This window comes from Hemitrygon akajei, chromosome 27, assembly GCF_048418815.1.
Source record: "Hemitrygon akajei chromosome 27, sHemAka1.3, whole genome shotgun sequence".
In the NCBI taxonomy this organism is placed as follows: Eukaryota; Metazoa; Chordata; class Chondrichthyes; order Myliobatiformes; family Dasyatidae; genus Hemitrygon; species Hemitrygon akajei.
Window position 1 is genome coordinate 14,481,940 of NC_133150.1, and position 16,547 is coordinate 14,498,486.

A 16,547-nucleotide genomic window follows, 5' to 3' on the forward strand; every position below is an offset into this window, starting at 1 on the left:
ATGTCAACAGCAGAACATGGAGAGACTGATAAGCTGGGCAGAAATAAGGCAAATGAAATATAACTGAGAAATGAACAGAATCATTCTAGTCATCAGATTAACGGTGGAACTTTAATGATGATGTGAAGTGTGTTGAAGATGAATATGAGGTAAGGGTCAGGTACAAGTTAAAACACTGCTGAAACATACGGAATTCCTCAGCTTTCCCAGAAGAGGAATGTATTACGGAAACAAAGAAACTGTGCTAGTCTTCAGTTCTCAGTTGAAGATCATCACATCAGTTTTGAATATCACAATTTATGAAGAATATCAGAAGAGTAGGTAGAGTTATTAAAAGACTTATTAGATTGCTCTTCTCAATGAAAGAATTTTCCAGAGGATAAACTGGAAAAACTATGTTGCTCTCTTCAGAAACAAAAGTTAAGGGATGTTCAAACTTATGAAATCATTTGATAAATATGAAAATACTGCTTCTAGTGGTAATAGGACTAGCAGCAGGGACAGTCCCAGAGCTGCCAAGCGATACTATTTACAGCTCAAGCATCCTAGGTTCAATCCTATCCTCTGTCACTGACTATGTTCTCCCTGTGACTGGCTTTCCTCCAGGTGCTCTGGCATCCATTCACACTCCGAAAGTGAGCAGGCTTGTGGGTCAGTTGACAATGGTGAATTATCTCTAACCTGTAGGGGGGTATCTGTGGGAGGGGTGGAGTAGGGTGTGATGATGAAAGTAAAACGGGTTAGGCTGGGATTGATTTTCTTGATGGTCAACACAGACTAGTTGGATTGAGGAGGCCAGTTTCCATGCTTTACCTCTCTATGACTGGCATTTGGGCCAAGATCAGAGCACTTTCTTTTAAACAAAGTAATTTTTGTGATGTGAAATTGGATGGTTAGTTGGTGAAGCAGATTCAATAACAATTTACAAAGTGGAACAAGATAATTGCCTGAGTCAAAAGTATGTCCTGGGCCTGAGGGAAAAGAGCAGAGAATCCTGGGTATCAATATCTCTGAGGATCTATTCTGGGCTCAACATATCGATGCAGTTACAAAGAAGGCATGACAGCAGCTATATTTCATGAGGAGTTTGAGGAGGTTTGGTATGTCACCAAAGACACTTGCAAATTTTTACAGATGCACTGTGGGGAGCAATCTAACTGGCTGCATCAACATCTGATATGAAGGGTGGTGGTAGGGAGGAGGCTACTGCACAGGATCAAAACAAGCTGCAGAGAGTTGGAACTCCATTGCGGGCACTAGCTTCCATAGTATCGAGGACATCTTCAAGGAGCGATACCTCATAAAGGCGAAATTCATCATTAAGAACCCCCATCACCCAGTTCATGCACTCTTCTCATTGCTACCATCAGGGAGGAGGTACAGGAGCCTGAAGGCACACACTCAGTGATTGAGGAACAGCTTCTTCCCTTTGGCCACTAGATTTCTGAATGGATGATGAACCCATGAACACTACCTCAAAACTTTTTCCCCCCTTTTTGTATTATTTATTTAATTAAACTTCATAAATAAATAAATATTTACTTACTATAATTTAGCGTTTTTCTTATGTATTCCAATGTACTGCTACCACAAATCAACAATTTTCATGACAAATACCAGTGATATTAAACCTGATTCTGATTGTCTAAGTGAGTCGCTTTATCAAGTAACAGGCCAGCCACAAAGTGCCAAATGGCTGCTGTTTTTTATGCATTCCATGAGTACCTGTCAGAAGAAATACTCAAATCATTGCCAGCGCATGAACTCTCCATAGTAGCCCCTGAGCAACAACCTTCATACCATTCAGCTGAAAATAGTTCTTGTACTTATCATGCTTTTACCTTTATTCTCTACCACAGTTTTAGATGAGCAAATCCTCCAACCTGATGGCATGAACACTGACTTCTCTAACTTCCGTTAATGCTCCCCTCCCCTTCTAACCCCATCCCTGATATATTTAGTTTTTTCTCCCCTCTTTTTTTTCTTTTTCTCTATGCCCATCACTCTGCCTGCTCTCCATCTCCCTCTGGTGCTCCCCTCCTCCTTTCTTTCTCCCTAGGCCTCCCATCTCATGATCCTTTCCCTTCTCTAGCTCTGTATCCCTTTTGCCAATCACCTTTCTGTCTCTCAGCTTCACCCCACTCCCTCTGGTGTTCTCCTATCATTTTGCATTTTCCCCTCCCCCTCCTACTTTCAAACCTCTTACTATCTGTCCTTTCAGTTCGTTCTGATGAAGGGTCTCGGCCCGAAACCTCGACAGTGCTTCTTCCTATAGATGCTGCCTCCCCTGCTGTGTTCCACCAGCATTTTGTGTGTGTTGCTTCTATATGATCTTACTATTTTGGCACGTAACTGTGGAACACTATGGACGAACCCAAGAAAATGTCCTATCCAGCTACTTCCTTGTTTTTTCCTTGATATTTATTAACAATTAATCATTTACATAAAGGTAGATTAGGTTTGCCCCATTAGTTGTCATTGATCAAAATGTCAAATCTGGTTTTCTCTCCATAGATGCTGCTTGACCTGCTGGCACTGAGCTTTCAAATTCCTCGCATTTGGAATTCATTGCTTCTTAAACTTCTCACAAGCTGCGTCAATTACATTACACCATTCAGTGACTGAGTTAGACCGGTAGCAGGGGGAACAACATATCAATATTCTGAGCTACAACACTGCAGGATATGGGAGATTTCCCATTGTCAGCTCCTTACCTCACCTGTGCTTTTTCGGGAGTTGACAATTGGAAGTCATATCCCATTATGCTCAGTCATTGTGAACTTCCTTTACTTGGACAATCTCTCAAATTTAAGGATGCATGTATTTGTTTAACCTTGGCAAACCAGCTAGAACCCGGAGCTGACAGAAGCAAAATCTTAGTCCAATGCTGAGAAGACCCATTACGATTAGGGACCAGGCTCTGCTGCATAGACTCAGTGCACAGAATATGGAATTCCCACTTGCTGTAGGAATCCAAATACCTCAGAGCTTACACAATTTTTAAAGCTCTTCAGTAATATCAAAAGAACACCGGAACAGGCAGCAGTTTCCGAAGTGTGAACTCAGCACAATTCACTGCAACTTTTAGTCTAACATAGGAAAAAGAAAAGCAACAAAAGTAAATAAAAGAGCAATTATCCTGACTAAAAGTTCATTTCTCTGTTTTTTTTTTCAAATATATTGGTTCATTTTGCACCCTAACAACACATCAGTGAGGTGAATTAGGCTAAGGCTTTGCAGAGTGCACAGAATAACAGTCAGCATAACAGTGAAGCATCACAGTTTTAATTTGTAATGTACAAAAACTGAAAAGTCGCTAAATGAGTAAGCTGTAACCTTGCTCAATTGAATAAGCATTGCTAATTGTGAATTCTTACTTACTTGTACATGAAGGGGGCTACCGTTGCTGTGTTGGGATGGCTGTTCTGTGTTGGAGATGGAAGCTTGATGACGTTGCTATTGATGGACATTTTCAGACCACCTGTACAAGTGTGCTTTGGAGAACTCACGGAGGAGACAGACAGCTCTGAAAAATCTTCATTGTCATCTAAGAGCAAATTGGAGAAACTATAGGACTTCCAGCTAACATCAGATTTCCGCTGCCTTTGACTGGAACTGCTTTTAGGTTTCTCTGTATCTGTTGCACTTCCACAACTCGACAGCTGTAATAGATTATCATTTGAAATACTGAATCTGGATTTACACTTTCCCCTGGGAGGAAGAGTTGCAACGCCCTTCTGCACATCATTCAAAACCTTGTTCCTTGCATGATTAAATCCAGCAATTCGAGAGGCTTTTGTGGAAGCCACTTTTCCCCTGGAGTTGATTCCACTACTGTCACTCTTCTCTTCCTTTTGACCTCTGTCTGACATTTTTGATGCTGCCTTCTGCATGTTCTGAGTTTTATTCAAAGTTTGAACAGTTCCCTTCCGTGGCAGCCGTGGACTATTATATGCAGATTCTCCACTGTCTGCTTCAGTATTACCTAGTTCAGGATTCCCAAGTTCCACTGAATTATCCTGCCCCTTGTTGTTCAAAAAGGCTTCAATTCTGCCCTCTGCAGTATTTCTAGAAGTTTTACTGTGATATTTCAGTTCCTCCACTGATTTATTTGCATTAGATAAGCCTTTTTCATATCCTGGGCTAGCAGCCTTATCCAGATCACTTATTGAAGAAGAAACGGCGAGATTTAGCTGCCTGGCGGTCTGTTTGGAGGACACCTCCAAGGTTTGTTTTCTACTTGGCGGTAGGTTTCTGGATTGAGACGTGGTTGAAGTATGGTGATGCCTTGTTGAATTCAACTGCACATTCCCATTCATGACAGGCAGCTGAGTTATATTGTCAGACAGATCTGAAAGAGATGGAAGATACAATCTACGTTTAATCATTGTTTCTGATTTAAACAAGCAAATAAAATCAAAGTAATGGAATATAAATGCCTCTAGAAAATATTGCAGTAAAAGGAATATTGCCAGCAAATCATGTTTGGATTTGCTGGCAATATTTCAAATATGCTTAACTACTAAATAAAATAAATTTTAAAATAAACATCTTTTAAAGAAGTTTAGATCAATTATTATTTAGAGACACAAAGTGGTAACAGGCCCTTCTAACCCAATGAGCCCACACGGCCCAATTACACCCATGTGACCGATTAACCTAGCAACCCACACGTCTCAAATGTGGGAGGAAACTGGAGCACCAGGAAGAAACCCATGCGGTAATGGAGAGAATTTACGATCTCTTTACAGACTGCAGTGGGAATTGAACCCGGGTCACTGTCACTGTAAACTGTTACACTAACCACTAGACTACCATGCTGCCCCAAACAGATATAATGGAAAAATAATTAAGGCGGATTGAAAAGTCTAATTTTTACACTACAATTACACAGCACCTCAAATGGCTTGCTACCCTTCCTTAAAAAAACATCTGGAATTATTCATGCTACAGCTGCTTTCTTCTGGATGTCACGGAAGATTTTCTCCAGTTATGCTAAATGAGACCAACCTGTAATATGATATTTCCAATTCGACAAAATATCTCAATTTATGCAATTTTAGCTGAGTACATTATTAATGTTCAGCAATTTTAAGATTATAATTCTAAATTATAAGTATATATCTCTACATCAAAAATCACCAAAACTGAAACTCACATTTAATAACACAGAACTGCAATATGCCAAAAGTTTATTATCACCATTTTACATAGAGAATTTCTTTCTCACATTTCTTTCTGGTAAGTGTGCTCATAAAATCTACCCAAACTAGTGAATGACAATTGGAAAAAATTCAGCATTCTGAAGTTAATGGGAATAAAGCCACAATATCTATCCAATCTGACATCTCAGTTTCCATTCTTGACTCATTGCTTTTCTTGGCATAATATCTACATGATCCAATAATTCAGTAAATGTTACGTCCCACCCAGTATTCAAGCAGCACATTCACCCTTCAGTACCACTCCCAATGAGAAATTTTCATGAATACATTTTAAATTTTTAACCATCTGCTTACCAGAAGTCTTAAAAATGTCTTTGCCAGTTGGTTAACTAGTTTCAGTTGTTGGTAGCTCAAAAACATTGTATTCTTAAATAAATACTGCAACAACATGACTTTAATACTATAATAATATCAAGCTGATAATCATTATCTGAAACATGATTGTATATAAAAACAAAATTAAAATTTGATTTTATTTTTACAGCTGATCTGATTTGCTCTTCTCTCGTTGTTTTCCAAGCGATGTCTGCAAATGAATTACTGTCATTCTAGATCACTGATTGCTAACTATTGTATGGCTTCATGTAAGTGCAACATCTTAAGAGTTTATCTTCTTTTGTAGATCTTTTCCTTTTTGGAATTGGGAACTTTAAAGCTTTATTAAGTGCCTGATAAGTAGCATTCCTATCATATTTTCCCTATTTCAAATGTCTAAGTTCTAAAAGCTGTGTTTGTTAAATCATGCAAGCAGAGGTTGATAGTTACAAAATTAATAGTATTTATTTATTTTTTTATTTTGAGATACAGCACAGTAACTGGCCCTTCCGGCTCAACGAGTCTGTGCTACCCAGTTATACCCAAGTGAGCAATTAACCTACTAACCAGTAAGTACCTCTTTGGGATGTGGGAGGAGACCCACACGGTCACGGGGAGAATGCACACACAGCAACTGAACCTGGGTTGTTGCACAGTGAAGTGATGCGCTACCTCCATGCCAACAAAAGAAAGTGGACACACTTCAAAGGTATTGTCCACTGGTCGCAAACTGCTTCTGGTAGTAAGAGGGCAGTTGCCTGAAGAAACGGCTGAAGTAGGTGCTTGGACAGTATGGGGATCAAACTCACAACTTCGGTGTTACTAACACCAGGCTCTGACCGGCTAGCTAACCGTCCTGCAAGAGGATATACATACCTTGTAGACAATGCAGCAATTATGATGGTTATGAAGGTCCCAATCACACAATATATCAGGCATGAAAATAAGTGTCTATTGATTGGTACAACTAAAGTTATTTTAATAGCCAAACTGCTCACACACTTTAGCTGCAAATTTAACTGGATACCAAATTAGAAAAAAAGCTTCATTGTGCACAGTGGTATGCATAGCATCAGTCTGCATTGAAAGCTAACTTAATGCCAATCCAGCCTTTAGCAGATAACGTCTCCAGCCTATGCCTGCAGCCTTGCACAGTATAATCAATAGGAACTGCCTGTATGAACTATTTAAATGGATCATTAATCAACTACAGGCTGGCTTGTGATATGCTTCTATATTTGCTCCTTTTTGAGGTAGGTTCAAGTTACACAAACTTAGAGATGAAATACATTTTGTAGCACGTTTTGCTGATTCAAAACCTCTGCAGAGATGAGATGCTCAGTGGCATTAGTGCACTTATGCAAATTTTCTTTGGAATAAGCTGAGGGCCACACATTAAGACAAATTGGTATCAGTCAAGTAAGTCTAATGGGAAAAACAGGATAATAAGCACAGCAGGTACAGTGGTCTGAAATGCATTTATTTTAATGTAAGGAGTATAATGGGTAAAGCTGATAAGCTTAGCTTCTATAACAGATAAAAATATTGTGGTTTCATGCACTAAACCAGGAGAATTAACACATGGAGCTACAATATTTTAGCTATTACAGAAACTTAATTGATGGAAGGGGTAGACTTGGTAAAGTTCCAGGATAAAGACATTATAGGTGTGGGAGAGAGAGATGCAAAGCAGATGATGGATTTGCCATTATTTTGAGAGAATGCCACAGCTGCACTACGAGAGAACATCTTGCGAGGCCACAGTGGAAGAAAGAAAGGTGCAACTTCGTTGTAACCCACAGTTGTTTTCATGTCTGCACTGTATGCTATTGCAAAACAACAAATTTCCCAAAATACTGTTTTTCAGTGATAATAAAACTGATTCTGATTTTATCATATGTTGGGTTTATACTGGACAGTTCCTCATAGCCAGTGAAAGCAATGGGACCAGATATGCAGGCATATAATAGAAATATACAAAAACAAAATGATTATTGAAATAATTTTAACTTTCCTAATATCAGCTGGGACTTCCTTGGTATCAGATTCTTAAAATACAGCAGGATTTGTTAGGAGCACCCAGCAGGATTTCTTGAAACAATAAGTAGACAGTCCAACAAAGGAGGGGGCCATACTGAAACTTGATTCAGGGAATGAGCCTGGCCAGATGAAAGTTTCAGTAGGGGACAATTTTAGGAACACTAATTATAACACCATTAATATAATTTAATATAGTCAAGGATAAACAAGTCCTAATGTGAACCTTGTTGTCATCGTTGTAGTGCAGAGGCGGTGTGTGGTCCAACAAATAGTGCAAATGACGAAGGGTCTCGGCCCGAAACTTTGACTGTTCCCATTTCCACGGATACTGCCTGACCTGCTGAGTTCCTCCAGCGTATTGTGCGTGTTGCTTTGACCACAGCATCTGCAGAGTATTTTGTGTAAATGATTTTCTTGGAAGTTTTACTGTGATCGCAACACCCTGTTAGACATTGGTAAAGTAGAATATTGCAAGTCCAGTTCACTGGTTCCTTGGAAATGGGTGTGAGAAAGAGCAGAGACGTCTGGGGATGGGCAGGAATCCGTATTGAATTGAGGGCTGGCCTCACCCATCGGTGTTGCCCTCCAGTGTTTGCTTGGTGTTGGCCAGTGGAAGGCAAGCTGGACCAGGACAACATCCACCATCAGTCTTCAGGCCAGGCCACTCGGTGGCTTGGACCATAGCTATTTTTTTATCTTTTCTTTTGCTTTTCTTCTATTATGTATACTATATGTGCTATGTGTTGTCGGTACTGTGTTTTACACCTTGGTCCCAGAGCAATGCTGTTTCGTTTGGCTGTATTCATGTACGGTTGAATGGCAAGTAAAATTGAACTTTAAAGTGCTGAACTGGGGGAAGAATAATTACAATGGTATTAGGCAGGAACTGGAGATCCGCCTTAAAGTAGAATGAGAGAATGGTAGAATAGGGGCAACAGTATGGAGATAGATTCACATCCGACATCTGACAATGCCCTTTTAGTATTTGACATGCCCATCCTAGGAAGAGACTCTGCCTATCTACCCTATCAATTCTTCTCATAATTTAGTACAATTCACTCAGGTCACTCACCAGTCTCTATTGCTCAATATCCTGCGATAAATCCCATCAGGCTCTGAAGACTTATCCACCTTAATGACCTTTGTCAATTAAAACTCAGTAAAATTTGTAAAATAGGACCTCTCTCACACAAAGCCATGTTGACTATCTCCAGAAAGTTCATGCTTTTCCAAATCTGTGTAAATTCTTTCCCTTAGATTTTTTTTTTGCAGAAAATTCTAATGAAGGGAAAGAACTTAAAACAAGAAATTTGGAGCAGATAAATAGCCCACAAAAAGTCCTTGGCTACTTGAGGGAAGCAAAGGAGAAGATTGTTGCAGTGTCTTGACAAGAGATTTTTGTATCTTCGTCAGCCACAGGCAATGTGCCAGAAGAATGTAAAATAGCCCACGTTATCAGTTTGTTTAAGAAGGCCAACAGGGACAAATCAGGGAATTACAGACTGAAAAAGTATTGCAGAAGATTCCTAGGGATGGGATTTGCTTGCACTTGCATGTATTTATTACAGACAATGAGCACGGCCCTGAAGGTCATGTCTCACAAATTTGATTTGAGTCTTTTGAGGAAATAATTAAGATGACTGATGAGGCTAGGGCAGGGAATGTTATCAAAATGGACTTTTTAAAAAAAAGCATTTGACAAGTTCCCTCAAGGTAAGCTGATCCAGAAGAATAAGGCACATGTGAAGGGCTGAGACTTGGTTTGAGGGAATTCAAAACTGGTATTAAAAGTCGAAGTGCATCAGCTTAGGGATGTTTTCGTGATTGCAGGTCTATGACCAGAGGTGTTTGTAAGGATAAGTGTTGGAACCTCTATTCTTTTTAGTATATATTAATGATTTGGACAAGAATGTTGGCAGTCTGATTAGTAAATTAGCTAAAAAAATGAAAATTTCTAGTGTTGTGGATAGTAAAGAAGGTTGTGATAAAATACAAACGAGGAAATCTGCAGATGCTGGAAATTCAAGCAACACACACAAAATGTTGGTGGAGGGCAGCAGGCCAGGCAGCATCTACAGGAAAAAGTACAGTTGACGTTTCGGGCCAAGGACCTTCGTCAGGACTAACTGAAAGAAAAGATAGTAAGAGATTTGAAAATGGGAGGGGGAGGGGGATATCCGAAATGATAGGAGAAGACAGCAGGAGAAGGGATAAAGCTAAGAGCTGGAAAGTAGATTGGCAAAAAGGATACAAAGCTGGAGCAAGGAGAGGATCATGGGGCAGGAGGCCTAGGGAGAAAGAAAGGGGAAAGGGAACAGCAGAGGAAGATGGAGAACAGGCAAAGAGTGGTTGTGAGAGGGATAGAGAGAGAAATAAAGGAGAGAGAGAAAAAAGGGGGGAATAATAAATAAATGAGGGATGGGATAAGAATGGAGGAGGGGCATTAACAGAAATTAGAGAAATCGGAGAAAGCAGGATCTCCCAGTGGTCAGACATTTTAATTCCACATCCCATTCCCATTCTGATATGTCTATCCATGGCCTCCTCCACTGTCAAGATGAAGCTACACTCAGGTCGGAGGAACAACACCTGATACGCCATCTGGGTAGCCTCCAACCTGATGGCATGAATATTGATTTCACTAACTTCCGTTAATGCCCCTCCTCCCCTTCTTACCCCATCCCTTCTCTCTCTCATTCTCTCCCCCCCCCCTTTTTCTCTCTCTGCACCCTCACAATCACTCCTTGCCTGCTCTCCATCTCCCTCTGGTGCTCCCCTCCCCCTTTCTTTCTCCCTAGGCCTCCTGTCCCATGATCCTTTCCCCTCTCCAGCTCTGTATCCCTTTTGCCAATCACCTTTCGAGCAATTGAAGAAGTTGAGGAAGGCTCATTGGTAAGGCAGATGAGTATAAAATTTGTAAAGCCATGTCACAGCTGTGTAGAACTTTGATTAGGCCACATATAGAGTATTATGTACAATTCTGGTCACCACACTCCAAGTAGTGTGTGAAGACTTTGGAGATGGTGCAGGAGAGATTTATTCCATAAGATCATAAGACATAGGAGTAGAATTATGTCATTTTGCCCATCAATTCCATCATGACTGATTTATTATCCCTTTCAACCACATTCTCTTGCTTTCTCCCCGTGACTATGACACACTCACAAACCAAGAGCCTATCAACTTTTGACTTGACCTCCACAGCCATTTGTGGCAAAGAATTTCACAGATTCACCACCCTCTGGATAAAGGTATTCCTCTTCATCTCTGCTCTAGAGGGATGTCCTTGTATTCTGAGACTGGGCCTTCTGGAAATAGACACTGCCACTATAGGATCATCATCAGCACATCCACCGATCTAAGTGCTTCAATATTCAATAGGTGTCAAGGGATTTCCCCCTCATTTGTCTAAACTAATCCTAAACGTGGCTGGATTGGAGAGTATTAGCTATGAGGAAAAAATGGATCATCTTGGGTCGTTTGCTCTGGAGCATCAGAAACTGAAGGTTGATTTGATAGAAGTAGGTAGAATAGTGAAAGCCATAAACAGGATAGAGAATCAGTCTTTTTCCCTAGGGTGTAGATGTCAAATACTAGGGGGCGTAGCTTTATGGTGAGAAGGGAAAAACTGAAAGGAGTTTTCTGATAGAAGTTTTTGCTTACAGTGTGGTAGGTGGCTGAAATGCACTGGCAGGGCAGTTGGCGGAAGCAGAGATGCAATCACAACATCTCAGAGGCATTTAGACAAACACAGGGAGTACAGGGGAAGAGAGCACATGTAGACAGATGAGATTAGTTTAGAATGGCAGCACGGTCAAGAGAAGTCGAAGGTACTTGGTCCTATGCTGTTCTGTATTGTATTGTTCTAAGTCAAAGGAGGGGAAAGGAGAGGAAAGGAACGAATAGGAGAGATGCTCTTAGCATGATGTCTCGTCTGCCTAGAATGCTCAGACAAAACTGTGAGCCAAATTTCAGCAGAACACATTCACTCTTCCTTTCAAAAATCATTCAGTATCAGGTTTATTATCACTGGCATTTGCTATTTTGAGGCAGCAGTACAGTGTAATAAGATACACTAAAAATTACAGTAAGAAATATATATAAAAATCATTTCAACTATGCTGACAAACTTAAAAATCACTTTTTTGAAAAATGTGAACAAAAAAAATTTCAGAGAAAAACATGGAAGCATTTAAGTAAACTCATTAATTTGTAAAAGGTTTAGATTAAATGCTCAGTTAATTTCCTCACAGCCATTCTCTCTGTTGAAAGGTGGGAGAAGTACTCCCTCTTTGTAACACAGAGTAGAATATTCAAGGGTATTCCCACTGGAATTGGTAGCAAACTGTGATCCTCGCTGTCTTTCAGGGCCAGAACATATTTGTGAAAAGTTTCATAGACATCAAACTTCGTATTAGGACTTCCACATTCATGGAGAAACATCAGCAGTTAATTGAGAACCCAACAGTTCTACAATATTTCCAGGGTGGAGTACCAGGCATCAGGTCTTTGGTAAGGATGTTCTCAACTTGCTATACATGCAATTGGAACATCTATGCAGGTTATTGACCATTTGCCAAAGGTGACCCTGCAAATTACATTTTAATTAACTCGATCTTCCCTACCTGTAGCCAGAAAATCCTCTAATCTCACTGTTGTTTGAGGAAGGACACGAAGGCTTCTGGTTCAAAGACAATTATCTACATTTTGTTCTCTTTTCAGAGACCACTGTGTGAAGGCAGCATACAGAATTACTAGGATTATTAATTTTATATTGTGTCAGTGCCACTGACTGCTTAGGGCTCTGTTTCCCTTCCAATCTTCTTCAGCTGCTTCACTCATCCTTCCATCATGCAGTCAGAAGTGGGGATGCCTTCTGATGACTGCAGCATGATTAAGTACATTCACTACTACTCAATACACAAGGAAACCTGGAGTGAAGGCATCTCCAATAACCCTGAAGCAAGTCAGCACGTTGCGGCAAGATGCAATGCACTTGATTGGTGACCCATAAAGCACCTAGACTTTCACCTGCTCCACTACGACTGCATCACTACAAAATCCACAGCAATTTCTCATCAATGCCACTCTATTAGCTCATCCCAAACCAGAGGCTTCAGCCACCAGACAGAACAAGGGCAATAAACACATGGAAACAATGCAATCTGCATACTCCCCTCCTATTCACACACTTTTCTAACATGTTGAAAGGTTACTGTTCTTTCAATGTTATTAGACTGAAGTTCTGAAATCCCTACTCACCAACACTATAAAAGTTCTTACACCTTCAAGATAGCAACACAATATTGCCTTCTTGTGGGCAATTACAGATGAACAATAAATATGAGCCATAAGATGGGTCAAGGTGACACTGGGCTACAGCCTCTGTGAAGGTTGCAGCTCAGACGTTAGGCTTAGGTTTCGTTCAGGATTTGGGGACAGCGAGGGGAGTTAGATTATGGTTTTGGGACAGGGATGCTGGATAAGACAGACCAGACACTAACTCTCTGTTCCACATTCAAAGGTCAATGATGTGGATGTGATTTACAAAAATCACAAAGAGCAGGGGTCCTAGAACAGATCACTCTGGAATGCCACAAGTCACCAACCACCAGGTAAAATACGCTTCAATTATCACCACCCTCTGCCTTCTGTGAGCAAGCTAATTCTGAATATAGGCAGCTAAATTTACCTGGATCCCTGCCTTCTAAACTTTCAGAATGAACATACTATGGGAAACCTTGTCGAATACCTTACAAAAATCCGTATGCACCACATCCACCACTCTTCCTTCATCAGTTTGTTTAGTCACTTCTTCAAAAACGTCAATCAAGCTTGCATGGCATGACCTGCCCCTCACAAAGCCATGATGACTAATTGTAATCAAAATACGGTTCTCCAAACGTTCATGAATCTTAACTGTAAAAATCTTCTCCAATATTTTGCCCACTGCTGATGTAGTCCTCACTGCACGATAACTCCCAGGATTATCCCTATAACCTTTCCTAAACAAAGGAATAACATTTGCTACTCTCCAATCTTCTAGTACAATTCCTGTGACCAGTGAGAATGCAAAGACAATTGCCAAAGGTGCAGCAAACTCATCCCTCACTTCCTGAAATAACCAGAGTTACATTCTGTTTAACCTTGGGCACTTACCTATCCTAACATTTTTCAAAAGTTCCAGCACATCCTCTTTCTTAACATTGACACGGTCAAGCATATCATCCTGTTTTACACTGTCCTCACAAATGGCCGGGTCTTTCTTGCTGATGAATACTGAAGCAAAGTATCCATTAAGAACCTCCCCTACCTCTCTGATTCCAGAAACATTTCCTCTTTTATCCCTGATTAGTCCTACCTTCACTCTAGTCACCTATCTGCTCTTCAAAAATGTACAGAACACCTTTGTATTTTCGTTAACCCTACTCGCCAAAGCCTTCAAATGCCCCCTTCTAGATGTCCTAAGTCCATTCTTCAACTTCATCTTGGCTACCTTGAAACTCTCTAAAGCCTTGTCTGATCCTTGTTTCCTGAACCTTAACCAAGCTTCTTTCTTCCTCTTGACTAAATGTTTCACATCTCTTTTCAACCATGGTTCCTGCACGCCACCATCCTTTCCTTGCCTCAAATGGAACATAGCTACTCAGAATGCTCCCTGAACAACCTCCTCACTTTCGCTGAGCAAACAGAGTCACATAAAAGTGCAGCACAGAAAAGGCCCTTTGGCCAATGCTGAGTCATTTAAACTCCCACTCCAATCTGCCTGCACCAGGATCACAGACGTCCATATCCCTACCATCCATGTACCTATCCAAACTTCCCTTAAATGTTGAAATTGAGCTCGCATGCACCACTTGCGCAGGCAGCTCATTCCATACTCTCACAACTCTCTAAGTGAAGAAGCTTCCCTTCATGTTCTCCTTAAACTTTTCACATCTCACCTTTAACCCTTAACCCGTGACCTCTAGTTATAGGAACACAACCTGTTCCCAAATTACGCTCCTAAGTATTCTGTGAACACAACCCACAAATATTTAGTGGGTTCTGGGTTCCAACTACTTCCATTTGGTGTAGACCAAATCTTCTATCTGTAAGTCACCTTGGCCTCTGGCTCTAGACATCTCAGCCATAGTCTTATCTTCACACTCTACTCCTCCCATCTTTCTCTATCTATTGTGGTTTCCTTTTCCGCTCTTTGTCTGCCACCAACCATCACTCATCATCTACAGCATATATGTCAAACTCAAGGCCCGCGGGCCAAATCCGGCCCATGGTGGAATTATCTTTGGCCCGCGAGATAATATCTAATTACTATTAAAGCTGGCCCCAGTAATCGAAGCGCCTATGGCATATGATATGGCTAATGCTGAGTTTATTCAGGTACCAGGTTTTCAGGGTTTTTAGTGTTTATTCGGCAGTCTTGCTCGGCAGTCTTCTTCATAAGAAACGGAATTTGTAAAGTGAAACACTTTGTAGTTATAGCAGAGACTGAGACACATGAGAGCAGGCTGAAAAAACGGAGGCAACGAAAGCTGCGTTCGCACGCGTCCGACTGATCCGGCCCGCATGAAGCTGCATTTTGCTCAATCCGGCCCGTGACCTAAAATGAGTTTGACACCCCTGGTCTACAGCCTCCAAACTCCAGTCCTGCCTGGCACTACCTGCTTGTCGTTTCACCTTCCTTCTCATTCCATCATTCGCCTTATAATCTTCTCTTGCCACTCCACTCCTCCTCTTTATATCAGCCAGCTCGCCTCTCCATTCTCAGACCTGATGCAATACCAGTAATGACTGAAACTCCCAAACTCCCAGAGCATTACCTAGGATATATGTAAATTACTTGTCAGTGGTTAAAAGTAAATGGGTCACACATCCAATGTTCAGGCCTTATAACTCTTGGAGCCTAAATTTAGCAAGTAATAAACTTAACCAAAAATACTGATATTGTGTGTAGTAAAATATTAATTATGAAAAATGTTTTACAATATACAACCTGAGTGCAAAAGATTGGAAAACTCTGAAAGAACAAGCAATAAAAGGATTAAAGAATTCTCATGAAGGGGAGAACTCATTAATAATCTGTGTGTAGTGTGCAATATGGTTCTGCATTCCCTAATGGTTGCTGACCTCATAATTCATCACTTTATATTATTAGCATAGACCATTTATTATAAATATAAAGTATTTTCCAAAAATCTAGCTTAGAAAATGCAAATTCACTTTGGACAATTGACAAAGGTATATGTAATGGAATAAAATAATTGTTTTCAACTATATAAAATGATTACTGTTGGATTATCTATTACCTAATGCTCAAATTAACTTTTTTTGTGTGTTCATTTGCAACAGATCTCATTGTTCAGTCAAAGCTGGCAAATAAAATTTTTCAAGGTCAACTGTCATTTGTTAAATGGCACACAAGTGGTAATGCTGTAGATTTCATATCCCAGCTTTTTGCTCATTAACAGAATTGATTTGGCTGTTTCCCTTGCCAAGAACGAGAAGTCCTTGCAGAAAAATGTATAAAGACTTGTTCCCTTCCCCAAATTCTCCCTTTTTGTAATTTTAAAACACAATCATTGGTATCAAATATTACCAAGTACAGTCACAGAACACTACTAAATGCAAAGTATTCTGTGGTAGTAACTGGACCCAGACTCGACCAACTCTTACACTACCCTTCACATTTGTTTTCTATTCAATTTATTTTATTCAATTATTCACAGCTTATTATTCACTGTTGTACTTTCCACATAGTTTTATTTTCCCTCTGGGTATTTCCACTTGGTGTAAAATTCAATGCCATTTACTTTTATTAATACAAAAGCAAAACAACTTCAGAAGCTTTCAATCAGAAGGAAAAATAAGAAAATAATGGATATATGCTGCAGCTTAGGCAATATCTGTGGGGCAAAATTAATATTTCAGATCAATAACCTTTCATCCAGAGAGCATCTGTTTAGA

The 16,547-nt window shown here is 40.2% G+C and overlaps 1 protein-coding gene across 5 annotated transcripts in view; it reads right to left on the bottom strand.

Annotated features, from left to right (window-relative positions):
* The window catches only part of LOC140717136 (neuron navigator 1-like), a 679,346-nt gene that overhangs the window by 425,622 nt on the left and 237,177 nt on the right, over positions 1-16,547 (bottom strand). For all 5 annotated transcript variants that reach the window (XM_073030393.1, XM_073030394.1, XM_073030395.1 and 2 more), the window contains one exon: positions 3,382-4,351. In XM_073030393.1, the coding sequence (XP_072886494.1) occupies positions 3,382-4,351 (970 nt within the window). The remainder of the gene's footprint in view (positions 1-3,381; positions 4,352-16,547) is intronic.